This window comes from Vicia villosa, linkage group LG1 (assembly GCF_029867415.1).
Source record: "Vicia villosa cultivar HV-30 ecotype Madison, WI linkage group LG1, Vvil1.0, whole genome shotgun sequence".
NCBI classification, from domain to species: Eukaryota; Viridiplantae; Streptophyta; class Magnoliopsida; order Fabales; family Fabaceae; genus Vicia; species Vicia villosa.
In genome coordinates, this window is record NC_081180.1 from 250091778 (window position 1) to 250108383 (window position 16606).

Below are 16606 nucleotides of genomic sequence, written 5' to 3' on the forward strand. Positions count from 1 at the left end.
AAATTCGTGATTTTTACTAATCATGTACATATAGTGAAATTATATCAAATATTATAGGTAATGCACTAACTATAGTATATATATTTTCTCCTGTACCACTGTGAGAAGACTCGAATGTCTTTAATGTTTGGATATGCATCTTCGTACTTATTTTTTTCACACACCTCAGATGTCTTTAATGTTTGGATATGCATCTATGGATGTATCTTTTCACACACACCTCAGATGAAAATGTTGAGAAATGGATGTATCTTTTCACACACCTCAGATGAAAATGTTGAGAAATCTTTATTCTGTTAAAATTTAATATGGAGATGCATCTCTGTATGTTTTAAAAATTGTTTCAAACCATAAACAGCTTTTAGTTCAAACCATAAACAAATCGAAACAATGGCACAATTGAAATAAGAAACATAATTTAACATCAAAATAAACATTACATAGATAAATATTCTATAAATCTAACATTACATGTTATTACAAACGAGTGATTTGGGACGTTGCAACTTGCAATACCTTATAATATCTTCGCCTAATTTTTGAATTATCGCATCCACTTCAATTAGACCCTTTGTTGAATAACGGTAAAAGATACTCCACATAATCTTTAAATCATCATCCGTCTTCAGTTCAAGCACGGTGAATTGTATCTTTCCTCCATTGTCAATCGAGGGTGAACGATATTTGACTTTGACAACTCTCTATTTTTTTTGGATATCGCATAAGAGTATTCAGTATGGATTTCAAATCAACAAGAAGCGTGTCCTCGCATATCCTAACCTGAAGTGGAGAGTTTGCGCCTTTTAAATACATAAAAGCAAGACGGGGATAAGGATTCTTTATGATTTTTGTAAAAAAAATGGAATGAGAGACCCTATTTATAGAAATTATAGATCAATAAGGATCGTACAAACCCTATCATATATGCACGAAAGACTTCAAAGATACATCTCGGAATTTATTTTTTTTCCTCAAAAAATTAAGGATTTATCCGGAGATACACATCTGTATGCTTCATTCTTTTGTTTTGTTTTTTAAATAATTAAAATGTGTGTTCGGAGATGCTTCTTCGGGTCCATCCAAAAATTATGCACGACATAATCAACGTATTATGCAGAGCTTAATTTCAAAACCAAAAATTTTCCAAAAAATACCATCCAATTTTATAAAAATTATGCACAACATAATCAATGTATTAAGCAGAGCTTAATTTCAAAACCAAAAATTGTCCAAAAAATACTATCCAATTTTATAATATTATGCAGTGTGTTACATATAAAAAACGTGTACATTGTTAGATTACAACTAAAATGCATCAAAACATATGTCACTTCCTAAATCTTTTGGTGGTTCATTCTTCGATCTTTCCTTATTTTCTTCTCTTTCAATGTCGCTCAACTCGATGATCTCTTCCATCATTTCTAAAAAGTGATCCGACCAAGTTTCAACATCTTGTGTTAAATGTGTCGTCCACTTCAGCGATGTCTTTGGTATATGATATTTTGATTTCAAATAAAGCTGAACAAAATGTTTTTTTTTTATTGCCAACTAATGCACATGATACATTCATATGAATTTTGAGACGACTTACTCCTAAGTAGATTTTATGAACATAAGCGACGTTAGTTTCTATGCATTTCGTCGACGTATCAAATGATTTATGCTTCATGTTAAATTTTATGAACATAATCTATATGATGTTAGCTTTCAATCCAACAATATATTTTGTTATTATAAGGATTTGCAGTAAAGGGTTATCGAATGTGTCATGTTACTAAGTTGGACACCTTGGTGTCATTTGATTATATATATATATATATATATATATATATATATATATATATATATATATATATATATATATATATATATATATATATATATATATATATATATATATATATTCTTTATTTTAAAAATTATTATTTATATATATTTAGGTGAGAAATTTATTAGGAGAAGTTATAGAAACTTGGGATTTTTTTTGCCAACTTAGTTAATTAATTAAATAAGTGTTTAGTATATATTTTTTTTTATAATTTGGATTATAATTTATTTTAACTATAAATAATAATAAGTGAATTATTTATAATATTTTTAAGTTTGAAATTAATTAAACCAAACGTGGTGGATTTTTTAAAATTTGAATATTTTAAAAAATATTTGAGTAAATGTATTACTAAAATATATTTATAATTTTTTTCTTCAGAATTCTTCATATTTCTCAATCTCACCTTTCAAATTCTTTATTAATTTTTATTACTTCTAACTAATATTATTTATAATTTTTATAACGTTTAACTAATATTGTTAATAATTTTTATAACTTTATTTACTATTAAATTTATATTCAAAAGTGATATACGAAAGTGATTTTTTGTTGTAACTATAAAAATGAATGATAATATATACTATTATTTTTATTTAACAAAATTTAATAGATACATAATTTCAATATAAATATAAAATATAACTAATATATAACTTTTAAAATAGATAAAATAAACATTAAATAAAATAAAAGTTATATATTAAAATTGTATTTAAATAAAATGTCACGTTTATATTGTTATAATAAAACAAAGATAAATAAAAATTAAATATATTATCTAATAACACACGGGCAACACACGAGTAGTTTACCTAGTATTTCCGAATCAAAGAGAATTGATTCGGTATTCGTATTGCTTTTCGTATCTTAAAATCTCTTACTTAAGAAAATAATCATCTATCAATATATTAGCATAGAGATGGTTAGGAACACTCTTTTATCAAATGAAATTTAAGTCACACTTAGGATTAAGATTGACAATGAATCGAACCAATTTGAAAATAGTTTAAAATTTGATTCAAAAATTAAATCGTTAAACTAGGTTCATGAATCAAATTAGTTGAATATGAGCTTAAAAACTAAATTCGTTAACTAAATGAGCTAAACATGAACTATCCATAGTTTTACTCATTAGGTTCATGAGTCAACTCGATTATATATAAGATAGATTATATTATCTTTAAGAGTAGGTTAAAAGATTTGCTCCAAATCTTAGTCTTATATTTTCTTTTAGTCTAACCGTTTTAATTTATAATTTATATTCTTAAGTGAGTAAAATATTTCTACAAATAAAAATAAATTTCAATCTAATAACTTTTATTTAATTTAAAAAAAAATATTAATTTAAAATGTCAAATATATATAAAAAAAATAGACTTAAAAAATTACTTTTAAGTTAAAAAATTATTTTTAAGTCTGTGAAACAAACGAGTTGAACCTAACGAGATAAACTTAACGAGTTGAATCAACTTAACGAGTTGAACCAAGTTGTTCGTGAACTTCTAACGAGTTGAGTTTGAGCAAAAAAGTTTGTGATGAACTCGAACTCGACCAATTCTTAACGAGTCGAGTTTGAGCTGAAAAAAAAGTTTGTGATGAACTCAAACTCGAACTCGATCAATTCTTAACGAGTCGAACTGAACTGAGGCGAATTCGACTCGAATCGACTCATTGCCAGCCCTAATCACACCATTTAATATTTGAGTGCGATCCACGTGTATTTCACTCGATAAGAAAAGTGTTAGAGGGAATAATCCTTGAACCCCTCAACATTAGAAATTAATGAAATTGAGCATTCTATAGCCATAGTGTTTCTAATCAGTGTTGCAGTTAAGCTCATACAAATGGGGTTAAATCTGAAAACTAAAATACAAAGTTTCTTAAGAGTAAATTTTCTCATATAAACTTGGCATCAAAAACAAATACAATATTCTTAAACTTTACAAATTGTTCTGCTGTTAAAGCAAAAACACATTGATCACAAATACTTCTTATTAATTTTCTCCACCATAATATTCTCCTCCGAGACAATTTCAAAATTATTTTTTCTTTCAAAAAATTTCATTTCTCCATTTGGCAATCATATTTTCAAATGTCACATGTAATATTTTTCAAATTGTTCCAAAACAAACTGCAAGTAAATTTTGCAAATTCATAATCTAAATAACAAGATGCATATAAAGCCAATCAACCTAGTTCTCTTCTACTAACTATACCTCAATCTAGTTCTTCAGAGTCTCCATCTTCTACCTAAGGGTATATAAAATGGCTCATAGCTAAAGTGCATGGATAGACCATATTTTCTCATGGTACAACTTATATGGGTCTTTGATTGTACATTTGATAAAAGTGCTGATACTCTGAAAGTGTGATAAATGTAATAAATAAACTACATTAAGGTTGGTTGGAGGATTTGAGTCACATGTAAGAGGTTGACCCCCACCCCCTCCACTATGTATGGCCAATGAACTACCTGCTTTAGGCAGTTTTTTTCCTTCTTTGGGCTAGGGTTGATAGTAGCCGTGGCAGTAATGTTCCAGAGCCCGGCTACCACCCCAAGGCGCTGATCAAGAAAGTCATAAAGGGATGTTAAATGTAATTCTAGAAGGGCGTTCCCATACAGGGACAAACATGTTTGACAAGTGTAAACTCGGTCAACCACCTTAGATTTGAGGAAGTTAGGAGCAACTATAACTCACTAGTAGTCTTTACGCCTTGCTGTTTGTTACAATTAGTTACTGTTGTCACATAAGTCCAAGAGAGTCAGTTAGATAATCACACTGTGTAAAGACTCACATTTAACTAGTTAGAATCATCAAGAGTATTCTACTATACAGAATAACAAAATTCTGTTATGAATCTCTCTTTTCTCAAACTCTAACCTTTTACCAAATGTCCATAAAAATAAAACCTTAACTATCCGGTAACCTACGACAACAAAACCAAATCTTCAAAAAGATCATTTAGAACTAAGTGATATTTGATAAAGCACTAAAAACAGTATTTTCTATCAAAAGACAAAAGTATTCCCATAAGAAAACAACTACTTATATAATCTCTGGACGCGTCTCTTATCATATGTGTTTATGCAACCAATCTGGATTTAGCATACAAGTGGCAATAAATAGATAAGCATTGATGTAATTGTAGTCATAAACAAGTTTAATAAACAAATATATAAATAAACAGGTAGACAAGTACTAACTAAATCATTTAAAGATGATTTTTTCTTAACTTATGCAGTTGAGCCAAATTCACGACCTTCACAAATCATAATAGCCTATAGTTCAAAGTTCAAACCACCAAATCAAGAAAGTGCCTAGTAAAAGCTAACGAAACAACAAGTAGAAACATTTAGTTACATATACTACTTACCTAAGCTCTGTTATAAATAATCGAAAGTTCACATGTTGCAGAGGCCTTCGGGCACGCAGACAACTCTCTTTCTATTTCAGGTAGTTCCCATATGCCCCAGATTGACATGGTTTGTAAATTTTTCCCATTTTTCAAAATATATTTTGCCAACTTAAGCTCACCTTGTAGGCCTAAAAAGTTCCGAATAGTGCAAGTTCTAAGGTATAATGAAATGCATTGTGGAACAAATTCAGGTTCCGTCGTGTTTTCTTGATTATTTTCTCCATTCAATATTGCCTCCAGTGAGTCCTATTTATAATACAAAACACATAAAATAAAACTTAACATAGCGATGTGATAAGAAAAAAATAAGGCAAATAAAATTAGTAAAGTTAACAAACCTGATAAAGTTGAAGATTTTGAAGCTTAGGGCATAGGTGGAGCACCTTTAGTGCCAATTCCCAATTATTGTGGAGCTTCAAGTGGGTCAAGTTATGAAAAACAGGAAACTGCTTCATCTAAATTGTATAGAAAGACACAGTATCAAACAATGGTTTATAGTATTCAAATAATCAAACAGCTAGTATGCATAATAATCAAACAGCTAGTATGCATCATAATCAAACGTACCTTGGAGACTACGTCGTCTTCTATGTAAAAGCTGCATGTTTGCATGCAGAGAGACACACAGGAAGAAAGCGCATTAATCCGAAACCATGAACAACCACATTGAGCCAAATCTGCTCTAGTCAAATTGGGTAGGCATAAGCTTTTGAAATCTTGTGAATCAGAATCATCTTCCACGGCATCTTCCACGACGCCTAAGAAGTATAATTGTGAAACTAACAAATCCTCAAGCAATGGAGATCCAGCAAGAAGCAACAGAAAATCTGGAAAATCCGAGAAAAAAAGTAACTCCAAATGAAGGATCTTGAGCGAAGGAAGTTGACATCCCTTTGAAGAAAAAGAATAACCGTCCGCCTTGAACCAACGGAGACTGAGACTTACAAGGGTTTTGCACGTGAAGATGCTTAAAGGTAATTTGGGTGGGTTCATTTGATCAAGGTCTTCAACACTGAAGCCATTGAAATGGAGACTAAGATTTTTGAGTGTGAATTTGGGTTGAACGACGAAGTTGATCCATTTGGTTATATTGGGAAATCCGAAATTATAGGCAAAATAAAAGGTATCGTATCGAATGTGGAGACGGAAAGTGTTGACGAAATTAGAACCGGCGGCGGAGTCTCTGGAGAGTAAAAGGGAGTAAACAAACTGGTTAAAGAGAAGAATGGATGGGAGTGTGTTGACTGTGATGTCTGAGAATTGAAGATTGGGAACATGGTGGCAGAGATGAGTCCACCGTTTGGATAAGACGCTTGTGGCAACTGATTCTTTGGTGGAGAGTAAAGAGAGAATGCGGCAGAGGATTTCGTCCGGTAAACTGCTTATGCTATCCACCGTTAGCGGCGCCATTTTTCCTTAGAGTTTTTGATTTAAAAATTAGGGTTAATCAACTTTTTCGTCCCTTTAAATATTTCAAATTTCGTTTTTAGTCCCTCCAAAAAATTTCTTCAAGAAATCGTCCTTTCAAAATTTTTCTTCCGAACTACTGGTCCCTAACGTCAAATTTCGTAGCTAATCTGTGGCTAAAGTCGTAGCTAATCTCTAGCAAATTTGACGTTAGGGACCAATAGTTTAGACGAAAATTTTTGAAGGCACGATTTTTTAAAGGGAAATTTTGGAGGGACTAAAAACGAAATATGCAATATTTAGAGGGACCAAAAAGTTCATTAACCCTAAAAATTATTTACTCGAGAGAACAAAAACCAGTTATCGGAGTCTAAAACATGAGACAATTTTTTTGTATTTATTGCAAGGAGAGGGTGAGAATAGGTTGGGTCGAACTAGTCTGATTTGTTAAAATATTTTAAGCTTAAGTCTATGTAATATATCATAAGTTTATTTTTAGATCTGAATCTGACATTTTTGAAAGTCTGATTGACTTGCAAACCTATTTAAAAACTTATTTCATTTAACCATTGATAAATAAGTAATTTAATTAATTCTTAAATAGACTAACAAATTAAAATATCAAATAGATTTAATATTTGTTTACTTTGACTTATTTGAGTATATCTAGTAACATAAGTTTTGTAATACTATTTATGTGAGAGAACTTATGAAAACAACATATCATATTGTTCATGAGATTTTTTTAGTTTATTTTCATAATTCCTTGAAGCTAACTAAGCTTTATTTTTATGTTTTAATTAAAAGTACACAATAAAATATAATAAATAATATTTTTCATATTTATTTAAATAGGTTGTTCTGATAGATTTAAAAAGCTTTTTATATGGCCTAACCTTTTTAATAAAATAAGCTTATAAAAAGTTTAAGCCTTTTCTATTTAAGAAAAATTCGGGTCTGTTTTTGGCCTGTGTAGGCTAGGCGGTAGGTCCCTATTAGTGAGTATGGCCTATTCCCACTGCTAATTGCAAGTTATTTAAAATACAAAAATACTCTTTTATTTTTTCACTCTCTTCTTTCTATTACTCCTTTCATCTCATAAAAATGTCTTATTTGCATTTTTTCTCTATATCAAAATAGTTGTCGTTTTACAGTATCAATTCAACATCTATTATTATTTTTCAATGTATTCAACTACTTTTTTTTTGTTTTGGAATAAAGATAATATTATTGCCAAAAACAATGAATTACAACCGATCCGAAGATCCAGGTGATGCATTATGCATCCATTCTACTAGACATCTCTATTAAAGAGAGATACTCATAGTTTCTACATTTACATGATTTATAATGGACTTATGGAAACTACCTCTAATAAGAATATCATGGATTATTGTCTTCCAAATTTGAGGATCCACTTGAGCTTGGTTGAAGATCACATCATTGCGATGTCTCCAAATACCATAAACACTTTCAGCAGTTGCAATTTTCAACAAGTCTCTATGCCATCCTTTTCTCCTAGTTTCACCATTTAACCATGCTCGCTCGTGTGTCCAACCCATTGGATTTCTGTAATATCCAATGTGTTGCAGAACTTTGCGCCAGATTTGATTGGTTAGCTGGCATTCAAAAAACAGATGATGGAGAGTTTCCACACCCTTACAGAAGATACAACCAACATATATCATACTATCATGCTTCAACAGCCTATCCTTGGTGTTCAACTATCCAATAAACTCAACCACAACATGAACCTGGCCCGAGGTTTAGCATAATTTTGATACATCAAATGTTTCCAAGGAACTTGCCCTCTATCTCCACGAAGCTCTTTATAAATATCTGCAGTCCTATATTTCCCAGTTTGTATATATAACAGTTGCCCAAGCATTAGTCCCTTTGATTTTGTCCCTACATTTAAACACACTAGCCAAAATCCAAGAACAATTTTTACTTTGCCAATCCATTGCATTGTGTTGCTTCAAGTAGTATGTATTAACCCATTTTACCCAAAGCTTATCAGCCTTAGCTTGGATATTCCAAAAGAGCTTTCCCATAGTGGCAATATTCCATTCCTTCAAGGAAGTAATACTCAACCCTCCTGCTCCCTTAGGATTACAAATAAAGTCCCAAGCAACTAGTGCCTTATTGGTTTTGTCAGTATTACCTTTCCACATAATGTTCCTACATATAGCCTCAATATGCTTGATCACACCTTTTGGCATGGGAAAAACATTCATCCAATAAGCAGTAATTCCAAATAACACATTTCTGATCAATTGGTACCTACCTGCATAGCTTAGAAGCCTAGCAGTCCAGTGCTGAATCTTAGCCAAGATCCTATGAACCAAAGGCCCGCAGTGATGAATGGTTAATTTTCTACTAGATAGAGGGACTCCTAGGTACTTGAATGGGATGATTCCAGTAGAAAAACCATTGATCTGAAGTACCTGCTGCTGAACTGATTCATGCATACCTCCACAATAGACTTTACACTTCATAGGGCTAGCATAAAGACATGTTCTTCAGAGAACCTTTGAAATTCATGCATCATAATCTGAACAGAAGTAGTATCTCCTCTAGAAAACAACATCAAATCATCAGCAAAGCAAATATTGATAATTCCAAGTTTTTTGCATTTGGGATGAAATTTAAACTCAGGCAGATTTTGTAACTTCTTGAAGCTCCTATGTAGATATTCCATAATCAGCACAAATAAGAGAGGAGAGATAGGCCCCCCTTGTCTAAGGCCTCTCTTTGCTTGGATACTAGGACTGGGTTGACCATTGATGACATATCTATATGAGACTATTTTCACACACAATAAAATCTAATCAACAAAAGTAGTAGGGAAATTCAATTCTCTCATAATATCCTCCAAGGCTTGCCACTCTACAGTGTCATTGGGCTTTTGGATATCCATCTGAATTGCATACCTAGGGGAAATGTGTTTCCTACTATAACCTCTTAACAGCTCATGGGCCAAAATTATGTTATCATGAATCAATTTTCCTGGTATAAAAGAAGATTGGCTATCATGAATGTCTTTACCAATGCACATACTGAGTCTTCTAGTTAGAATCTTAGAGATGAGCTTGTACACAGTAGTGCAGCAAGCTATAGGTCTCAAGGTCTTCATAGTTTTGGCCTCAGGTGTCTTGGGAATCAAGGTTACTAAAGCACAATTGAATGCATGGTGGAGTCTCTTCTTTTTAAAGAAGTCTCTTACATCAGAGCAGACATCATGTTTTGTAGTGTTCCAAGTAGCTTTGAAAAACCTGGCAGTGTAACCATCTCCCCCAGGGGCCTTGTTATCTCCAATTCCTTACAAAGCTTCCCATATTTCCTTATCTGTAACAGGTTTTATTAAATCCTGTCTATCCTCTTCAGGCAGTTGTTTCCCTTGTCTTAATTCCACAATGTCCACATGTCTCATTCTTGTGGCAGCAGTTCCAACTAGATCTCTGTAGAACTTCAAGATCTCTTCCTCTATATTTTTATGCTCAGTTAGAACCTGACCATTGCTATTCTCCAGCTGCTTGATACCAATCTATTTGTTTTTTCCCTTGACCATGGCATGGAAATAAGAGTTATTTCCTTCCCCCAATTGCAACCAAATTACTTTGGATTTTTGTCTCAACATATGCTCTTCCAAGTCATTAGTGTGGAGAACCTCTTTAGTCCACTTTTGCACCTTTTCAACATACTCTTGGTTGAACATGTATGCTGCCAGCCTATTTTCTGCTTGCTCCAGGTTTTTCCTAGCCATCTGTATCTGTTTAACCCCTTAGTAACTTTTTGAGTAAGCTTCTTAATCTCTGGTATCAGTCTCATCAGCTTATTCCACAACAGATATTGGGGTTGACCTGCCATCCTTTGGGACCAATTAGTCTGAACAATCTCATTAAACTGTGACTGCTCAATAATGCAATTAAGAAACTTGAATTGTCTGTGCCTTTGTTGTCTCCCCTCAATCTCTGTGCATTGTACTCTAATAGGGATGTGATCTGGAATATGGGCCTTGAGGAATTCAACTGCACATTTAGAGAATTTGAGGAACCAGGTTGTATTACAAATGACATGATCAATTTTGGAATAGATCATTCCTTGACTTTGTTTGTTAGACCAAGAATATCTACTCCCCAAGCGATCATGTTCAAACAAATCAATGTTATTCATCATATCTTCCAAATCACTGAATTCATTACTTTGGACAGGGTGACCTCCAATTCTATCCCCTATTCTCATCACATTATTAAAATCCCCAAGAATCATCCAGGGATCCTGCAGAGCATAACATTGAATCTTATTCCAAAGAATCTTCCTTCTAGGCAGTTGGTTGTGAGCATAAATGAGGGTGAACCAATATTGAAGTATTCCTTGAGTATGAAACACCCTGCAATGAATATGCTGATCAGAAGCATCCACTTTCTCCACATCTATAATAGCAGGGTTCCAACCAAACCAAATCCTCCCATTGTCATGTTCCTCATAGTTGTCAATCCATTTCCAGATTGTGCCAAAGTTTCTCCTGATTTTATTAGCATTTGGCTGTTTAACTCTAGTTTCTAAAAGGCCAGCACAATACACTTGATATTTACGGAGATGGGCTGCAACCTCCACATGTCTTGCTTGTTTATTCAAGCCCCTCGCATTCCACACAATCATCATGAAACTCTATCTGCATCTCCTTGGTTACTTCCTCCACCTAGGATGGCAAATCCATTCTGGCAGTCTACTGTGGAGCTACCAATTCCTGTATCCACTCCCTTACCCTTGATTGAAGATTTCACCTCTATCCATTCCCTAGGGGATTCACTTGATGTAGGTTCTGTTGGTTGTTACTGTTCAGCAACATTTTCCTCACCTTTCTCTTTTGCTTTCTGAATTGGTTTGGGTTCCCATCTTTTTTCCATCTTATCAAGCCCTTTCTAGATAGGTTCTTTGCATTAATGCCCCACCTTATTACACTTACTGCAAAAGGATGGTCTCCATTCACTCTCCACATCCTGTTTGATAAGATCTCCACCTGGTCCTCGAATGTTGATGTGGTTCTTTAGTTCACTTGTGACATCTATCTCAATGAAGACCCTAGCATAGGATGCTCTCTATTTTTTGGCCATACACTCATCAGTCATAAGTGGTTTCCCCAATGCACTTGCTATTTTTCCTATACTCTTTTCACCCCAATACACCAGAGGTAACTGTGGCAAAATAACCCAGGGAGGTAGTGTTCTGATCATATCTTCCTTCATTGTGAAATCTAGTTTCCATTCATGGAGAAACATAGGTTTTCTATGAATGGTGTATGGTCCTCTCATCAAAACCATATCCCTATCACTTTTCTTAAGAACCATGCATTGCTTAAATAAGACACTTTTTATGAGACGGATAGACTAATATTGTACAATATATACATATATTTTTGTCCCTAGTAAAATTTATTTAAAGGACAAAAATACCCTTATATATGGCCAAGGCAAAAAAGCAAAAGCCAAAGTCAACGTAACTTAATAATACACTTAATAATACCAAGATGAATGTTATAGATGATTCCTTTGAGCTCTAAAGCTAACAATAATATCATTTCTTTTTAGGCAAAACCAAAGTAGTTTTATTCTCTTCTCATCTTCATCTCTTTTTAGGCATAAAAGTTAAAGTAACTTTATTCCCTTCTTATCTTCATTTCTTTTAAGTATAAAAGACAAAGAATCTTTAATAGTTGACAAAGACAACTCCTATCTTGAAATTTAATAATAACATAGTAATATTATCATGGTAATAATATCATGATACATCGTTTTTTAGAGATCTGGACTACCGTAATAAACTATAATTTTGCTTTAGGAACATGAAATGCCAATATATTTTTTTATAGTCTACTGTGCTTTACTCAAATAAAACATAGATAATAATTATTCAAAATTTTATATTCATATATTTATACCAAATTCATTACATACATAATATTTTGTCTAATGCACATTTTGTAAAAGTTTGTACTTTCTTTTTGAACAATTGTTAGGTTGAGTGAAAAGACCTTAATGTTTTATAATCCTATCATAGAAACATGCAAACATAAACCTTAGTATATTTTGTAAGTTGGTCATGTGATGTATTTTTGTTAGAATTATATGACAAAATTGATAAACCTGTTATATTTTGATATTTCATATAGTTAAGGGTTATTAGATAAACAAATCCTACCTGATATTTTGACTATTATTCCTCTTACCTGATCATTACCAATGTGGGACTTAGGAATGAGAAACATTATTAATTTTTGCATTACCACTGATAAATCTTACCAGATGAATAATATAGTCAAACAGTTGCAACCAAAGAAAAAATTACTACAACTAGTCAAAATGGGATCAAAACTTTGGTGATGGCCTCACCAACTCACACTTTTCAACTTCTAAACTAAACTCAACCAAAATTTACCAATTCTGTGCTTGTTTTCCCATTTATTTTTGACAGCTTTCTTCTTGAGACTGGCTTAAAGCATGCTTTTTCATGAGCTGAGTGAGTTCATTTTCCAATTCCTTTGCAAGTTCAAGCTGCTCTTGCCACTGCTTCTTCTTCAGAGCCAACTGTTTTTCTTCATGCATTTTTAAGATATTGTCTTTCTCTAACTCGAAATGCCCCATCTCTTTATCTTGGGACTTCATGAGACTAGAAATATTCGCCATTCTGTTGAAAGAAGATTGAGTTTTACTTCAGAAAAGATCAAGAATTGAATCTTACATGATGGCCATTTAGTTAAGAACTCCGAATGTGACAAAAAGAAAGCTAACATGCGATAAAAGAACAATTATATGGATCATAAATTTTAAAACATGCTTCAGTTAGTGTACAATAATGGGAATGTGAGAATATTACATATTATTACTGTCCTCTTTCGCAGAATAATCTCCATTAGCCGATATCACTTCTCGCTTTGCCTGCTGCGATTTTGCAAACACATCTTCCTTTGCAGCTATTGCTTGATGAATGATTTGCATTTGTTCAACGAAAAAGGCTTCTTGTGCATCCATCTAAAAAAGAATTTATAACATGATGAAATCACTCATAGAAGTATATCTTGCATCACTATTCAGAAAACAATTACCATAACCAAGAAATCAAGCAAGTTCAAAGGCAAACCAATTCGCATCAGACGAATAATCTTGATCTAATTTTATTTTCATAGCATTACCTCCTCCTTGTTTTGCTGATGATGTTCTTTTGTACGTTCTCTCACAACATGGTTTTCTTCGGTTGTTTTGCGTAACTTGTCAGTTACTTTACATAAAGTGTCTTCGAAGACTTTCGATTTGAGTTGTTCTTTAGCTATCATGTCCTTAAAGAAGCCCAGCTGTTGACCATCTTCATTGATGTGCTTTATCTTGCTCTCAACCATCTCTTGGTATGATCTCATTTCAAACTTCAATTTTGACTTTCCTAAACAATCATAGATATATCATATATCAGCAAGACATCAACATTTATTCCAAATATTACATAGAAACTAAGACAGAAAAACAATTTCCCAAAACAAACAAACAATAACACCTAACAACTTGTCTTCGACAAAAACAGTGAAGTATGACATCTAAGAATTCTTAAACTACCAAAACAGTTAAGAAATTTAGTCCTGTCATCAAATTCATCATAAATGATTTCAACTTCTAATCTTTCCACACAAGATGAACTACTGGACATAGAATAAAAAAGGATAATTAAGAGTGGAAAAAGGACCTCTAGAGTGTCTGTTGAAAACATCCAAATCTTCTTTAGAAGCCAAGTAACCATAAAGTTGGCGTTTTCCCCCTGGGACAAATAGTTTCTTACAACGATTCCAGGCTTCCTTGTCTCTTCCTTGCTCTTTAAAATGCTTGTGAAGCCGCACAGACTCTAAGTAACCTGCTGTTGATGCTTCAAAAATCAAAACACTCATCCCCCGGTGCCCGTGTGGACCATACGAGTGTCGAGCCTTCATTGCAGCATAGTCACTGAAACAATCAACGAGTTCTTGGTTCCCCATTCCAGTCCACTGCAATTCAGCTCAGCGAATTTAAACCACAAATGAAAAATTTGAAGAAAATAACAAAAGGACTAAAACTATATCCGCATTTCATCAAATTAGAGACAAGAAAATATATTGCACCTTGTTGTTTTCATCCTGCTCGTATTTTGTATTCATGATGAGAACCATTGGGGGCCAAACGATTTCATGATCCTTGACTTTCTTATCAAGACCCTCCCATAGTCCATACGCTTCACCAAACCTCATCAACGGAGCGCCTCTCCTTGAGCACTCTTCCTCCAAAGTTTCAGCAAACGCTCGATGCAATCTCGCCCTCCTAACTTTAGTTGTTCTAGCATGATTCAGAAGCGGCTGCAACCCATGATACCAAAAAATAGCCCCAGTACCACCTTGGCATGCCGGACAGTGCCACCGTAATGCCTGTGAGTTCATCTCATCTACTCTCAGTTTACTCAAATTATCAAAGAATTTCCAGAACCACTTGCTCTTCTTCGATCCTTCATGGCTCTTCTCTCCCGTGTCTGAGTCAGTGTCATCTAAAGAAATATCATCGTCATCACTATCAAACACAATATCAGATCCACTATCAACAATTTCATCATCATTGTTGTCAGAATACGATTTCGCTATTCCTTCATCGTCGCATTCACCATTGTTACAATCCTTGGATGGATCTTTATCAACTTCAACACAATTAGGTAACTCTCCGTCATCCAAAACTCCATTTACACTCCCATTAATAAGATCATTCTTTGGAAAACCGCTTTTCTTTAACATGCTATTACTATTGTTAACCAGTCCTAATCCACTATCACTCTTCTTTATTATCTTCTGAATCAAATTCGGATTTCTCCATGCATTTGAACAAGAATTCCGAGAACACCAAGGCACTGAAACTGAAATCACCTTAGAGTCACCAGTTTTTTCCGAGTCGGATACATTCCGACTCGACGGTCTATACACACTTCCCAGCTTGGGAAAAGGATCAACAACATTATCTCCAGCCATAATTCAAATTTCACAACCGAATGCAATTTCTGTAATTTCAACGAAACAATAAGTATCAATATTCAGTATCATTCTCAACCGCATGCAATGTTGAGGAAAAAAATACATCTAGAATCAGAAAAAAAACACGATTATATAAAATAATAGAATAAATTTATCATCAACATTGCATTCATATAGTGCAATTACGTGAAAAAACGAAAAGAGACTGAAACGAAAAAAGATGGAGAGAGGCGAATGCAGCGGCGGAACCTGATGGTGACGATGATGATGACGACGACGATGATGATGATGATGATGATGTTGATGATGATGTTGATGATGTTGATGATATGGTAATGGTGATTTAGATGGAGATTAGCGAGAGAAATCCAATTGGTGAATATTACCGGTAGCACTGTATATTAGTTTCAGTTTGAAAGGAACTGATAGGATAGGGTCAAGGGACCACTTTATTCTTTATTATAGAATTTTTTTGTATTTTAGATGGAAATAAATAACTATTTCAATGTAGGTTTACTTTCAAATTTTTTTATCTACTGAATTCAATAATATTATTCATTCCGTTTTATAATAATTTATTGCAAGTAAATGTTTTTTATTCTATATTTATTTGGTTGAATAGTCAATAGTTTGAGTTCATCTTATTAAAAATAAATTGGTAGGATGTTACATATTCAAACTGGTGCTCCTGTATTTAATATTTTTACTCAATTATCAAATTTGTTTTTATTTTTTATTTTTTTGGTTAATATTATTTACTTATTTTTAATTTTATTTTATTAATTAATATATAAATATTACCAATAATTAAACCATAAGTTTAATAATTTACGTTAAATTCATATTTATAATAAAAACAAATACAATCAAGATATAGATACAAATATTTTAGTCAAAGTTGTATTCTTTCTTGT

At 32.9% G+C, this 16606-nt stretch overlaps 3 protein-coding genes across 3 annotated transcripts; all 3 read right to left on the reverse strand.

The window, feature by feature from the left end:
- Positions 1-3912: 3912 nt before the first annotated feature.
- LOC131625515 (FBD-associated F-box protein At5g56370-like) lies at positions 3913-6664 on the reverse strand. Its single transcript, XM_058896370.1, has 3 exons — positions 5816-6664; positions 5587-5703; positions 3913-5494 (listed from the first exon to the last, which is right to left on the reverse strand). Exons 1-3 carry the CDS (start codon positions 6656-6658, stop codon positions 5207-5209), a joined length of 1248 nt encoding a protein of 415 aa, XP_058752353.1. The 5' UTR covers positions 6659-6664; the 3' UTR covers positions 3913-5206.
- Positions 6665-8502: 1838 nt separating this feature from the next.
- On the reverse strand, positions 8503-9153 carry LOC131599062 (uncharacterized). Its single transcript, XM_058871562.1, has one exon. It carries the CDS (start codon positions 9151-9153, stop codon positions 8503-8505), a length of 651 nt encoding a protein of 216 aa, XP_058727545.1.
- A 3813-nt stretch (positions 9154-12966) lies between these two features.
- LOC131625526 (protein SUPPRESSOR OF GENE SILENCING 3-like) lies at positions 12967-16080 on the reverse strand. The gene is made up of 6 exons (XM_058896379.1): positions 15942-16080; positions 14802-15718; positions 14393-14687; positions 13851-14095; positions 13535-13689; positions 12967-13345 (listed from the first exon to the last, which is right to left on the reverse strand). The coding sequence occupies exons 2-6, from the start codon at positions 15687-15689 to the stop codon at positions 13120-13122; spliced, it is 1809 nt and encodes a 602-aa protein (XP_058752362.1). The 5' UTR covers positions 15690-15718; positions 15942-16080; the 3' UTR covers positions 12967-13119.
- Positions 16081-16606: the final 526 nt, after the last annotated feature.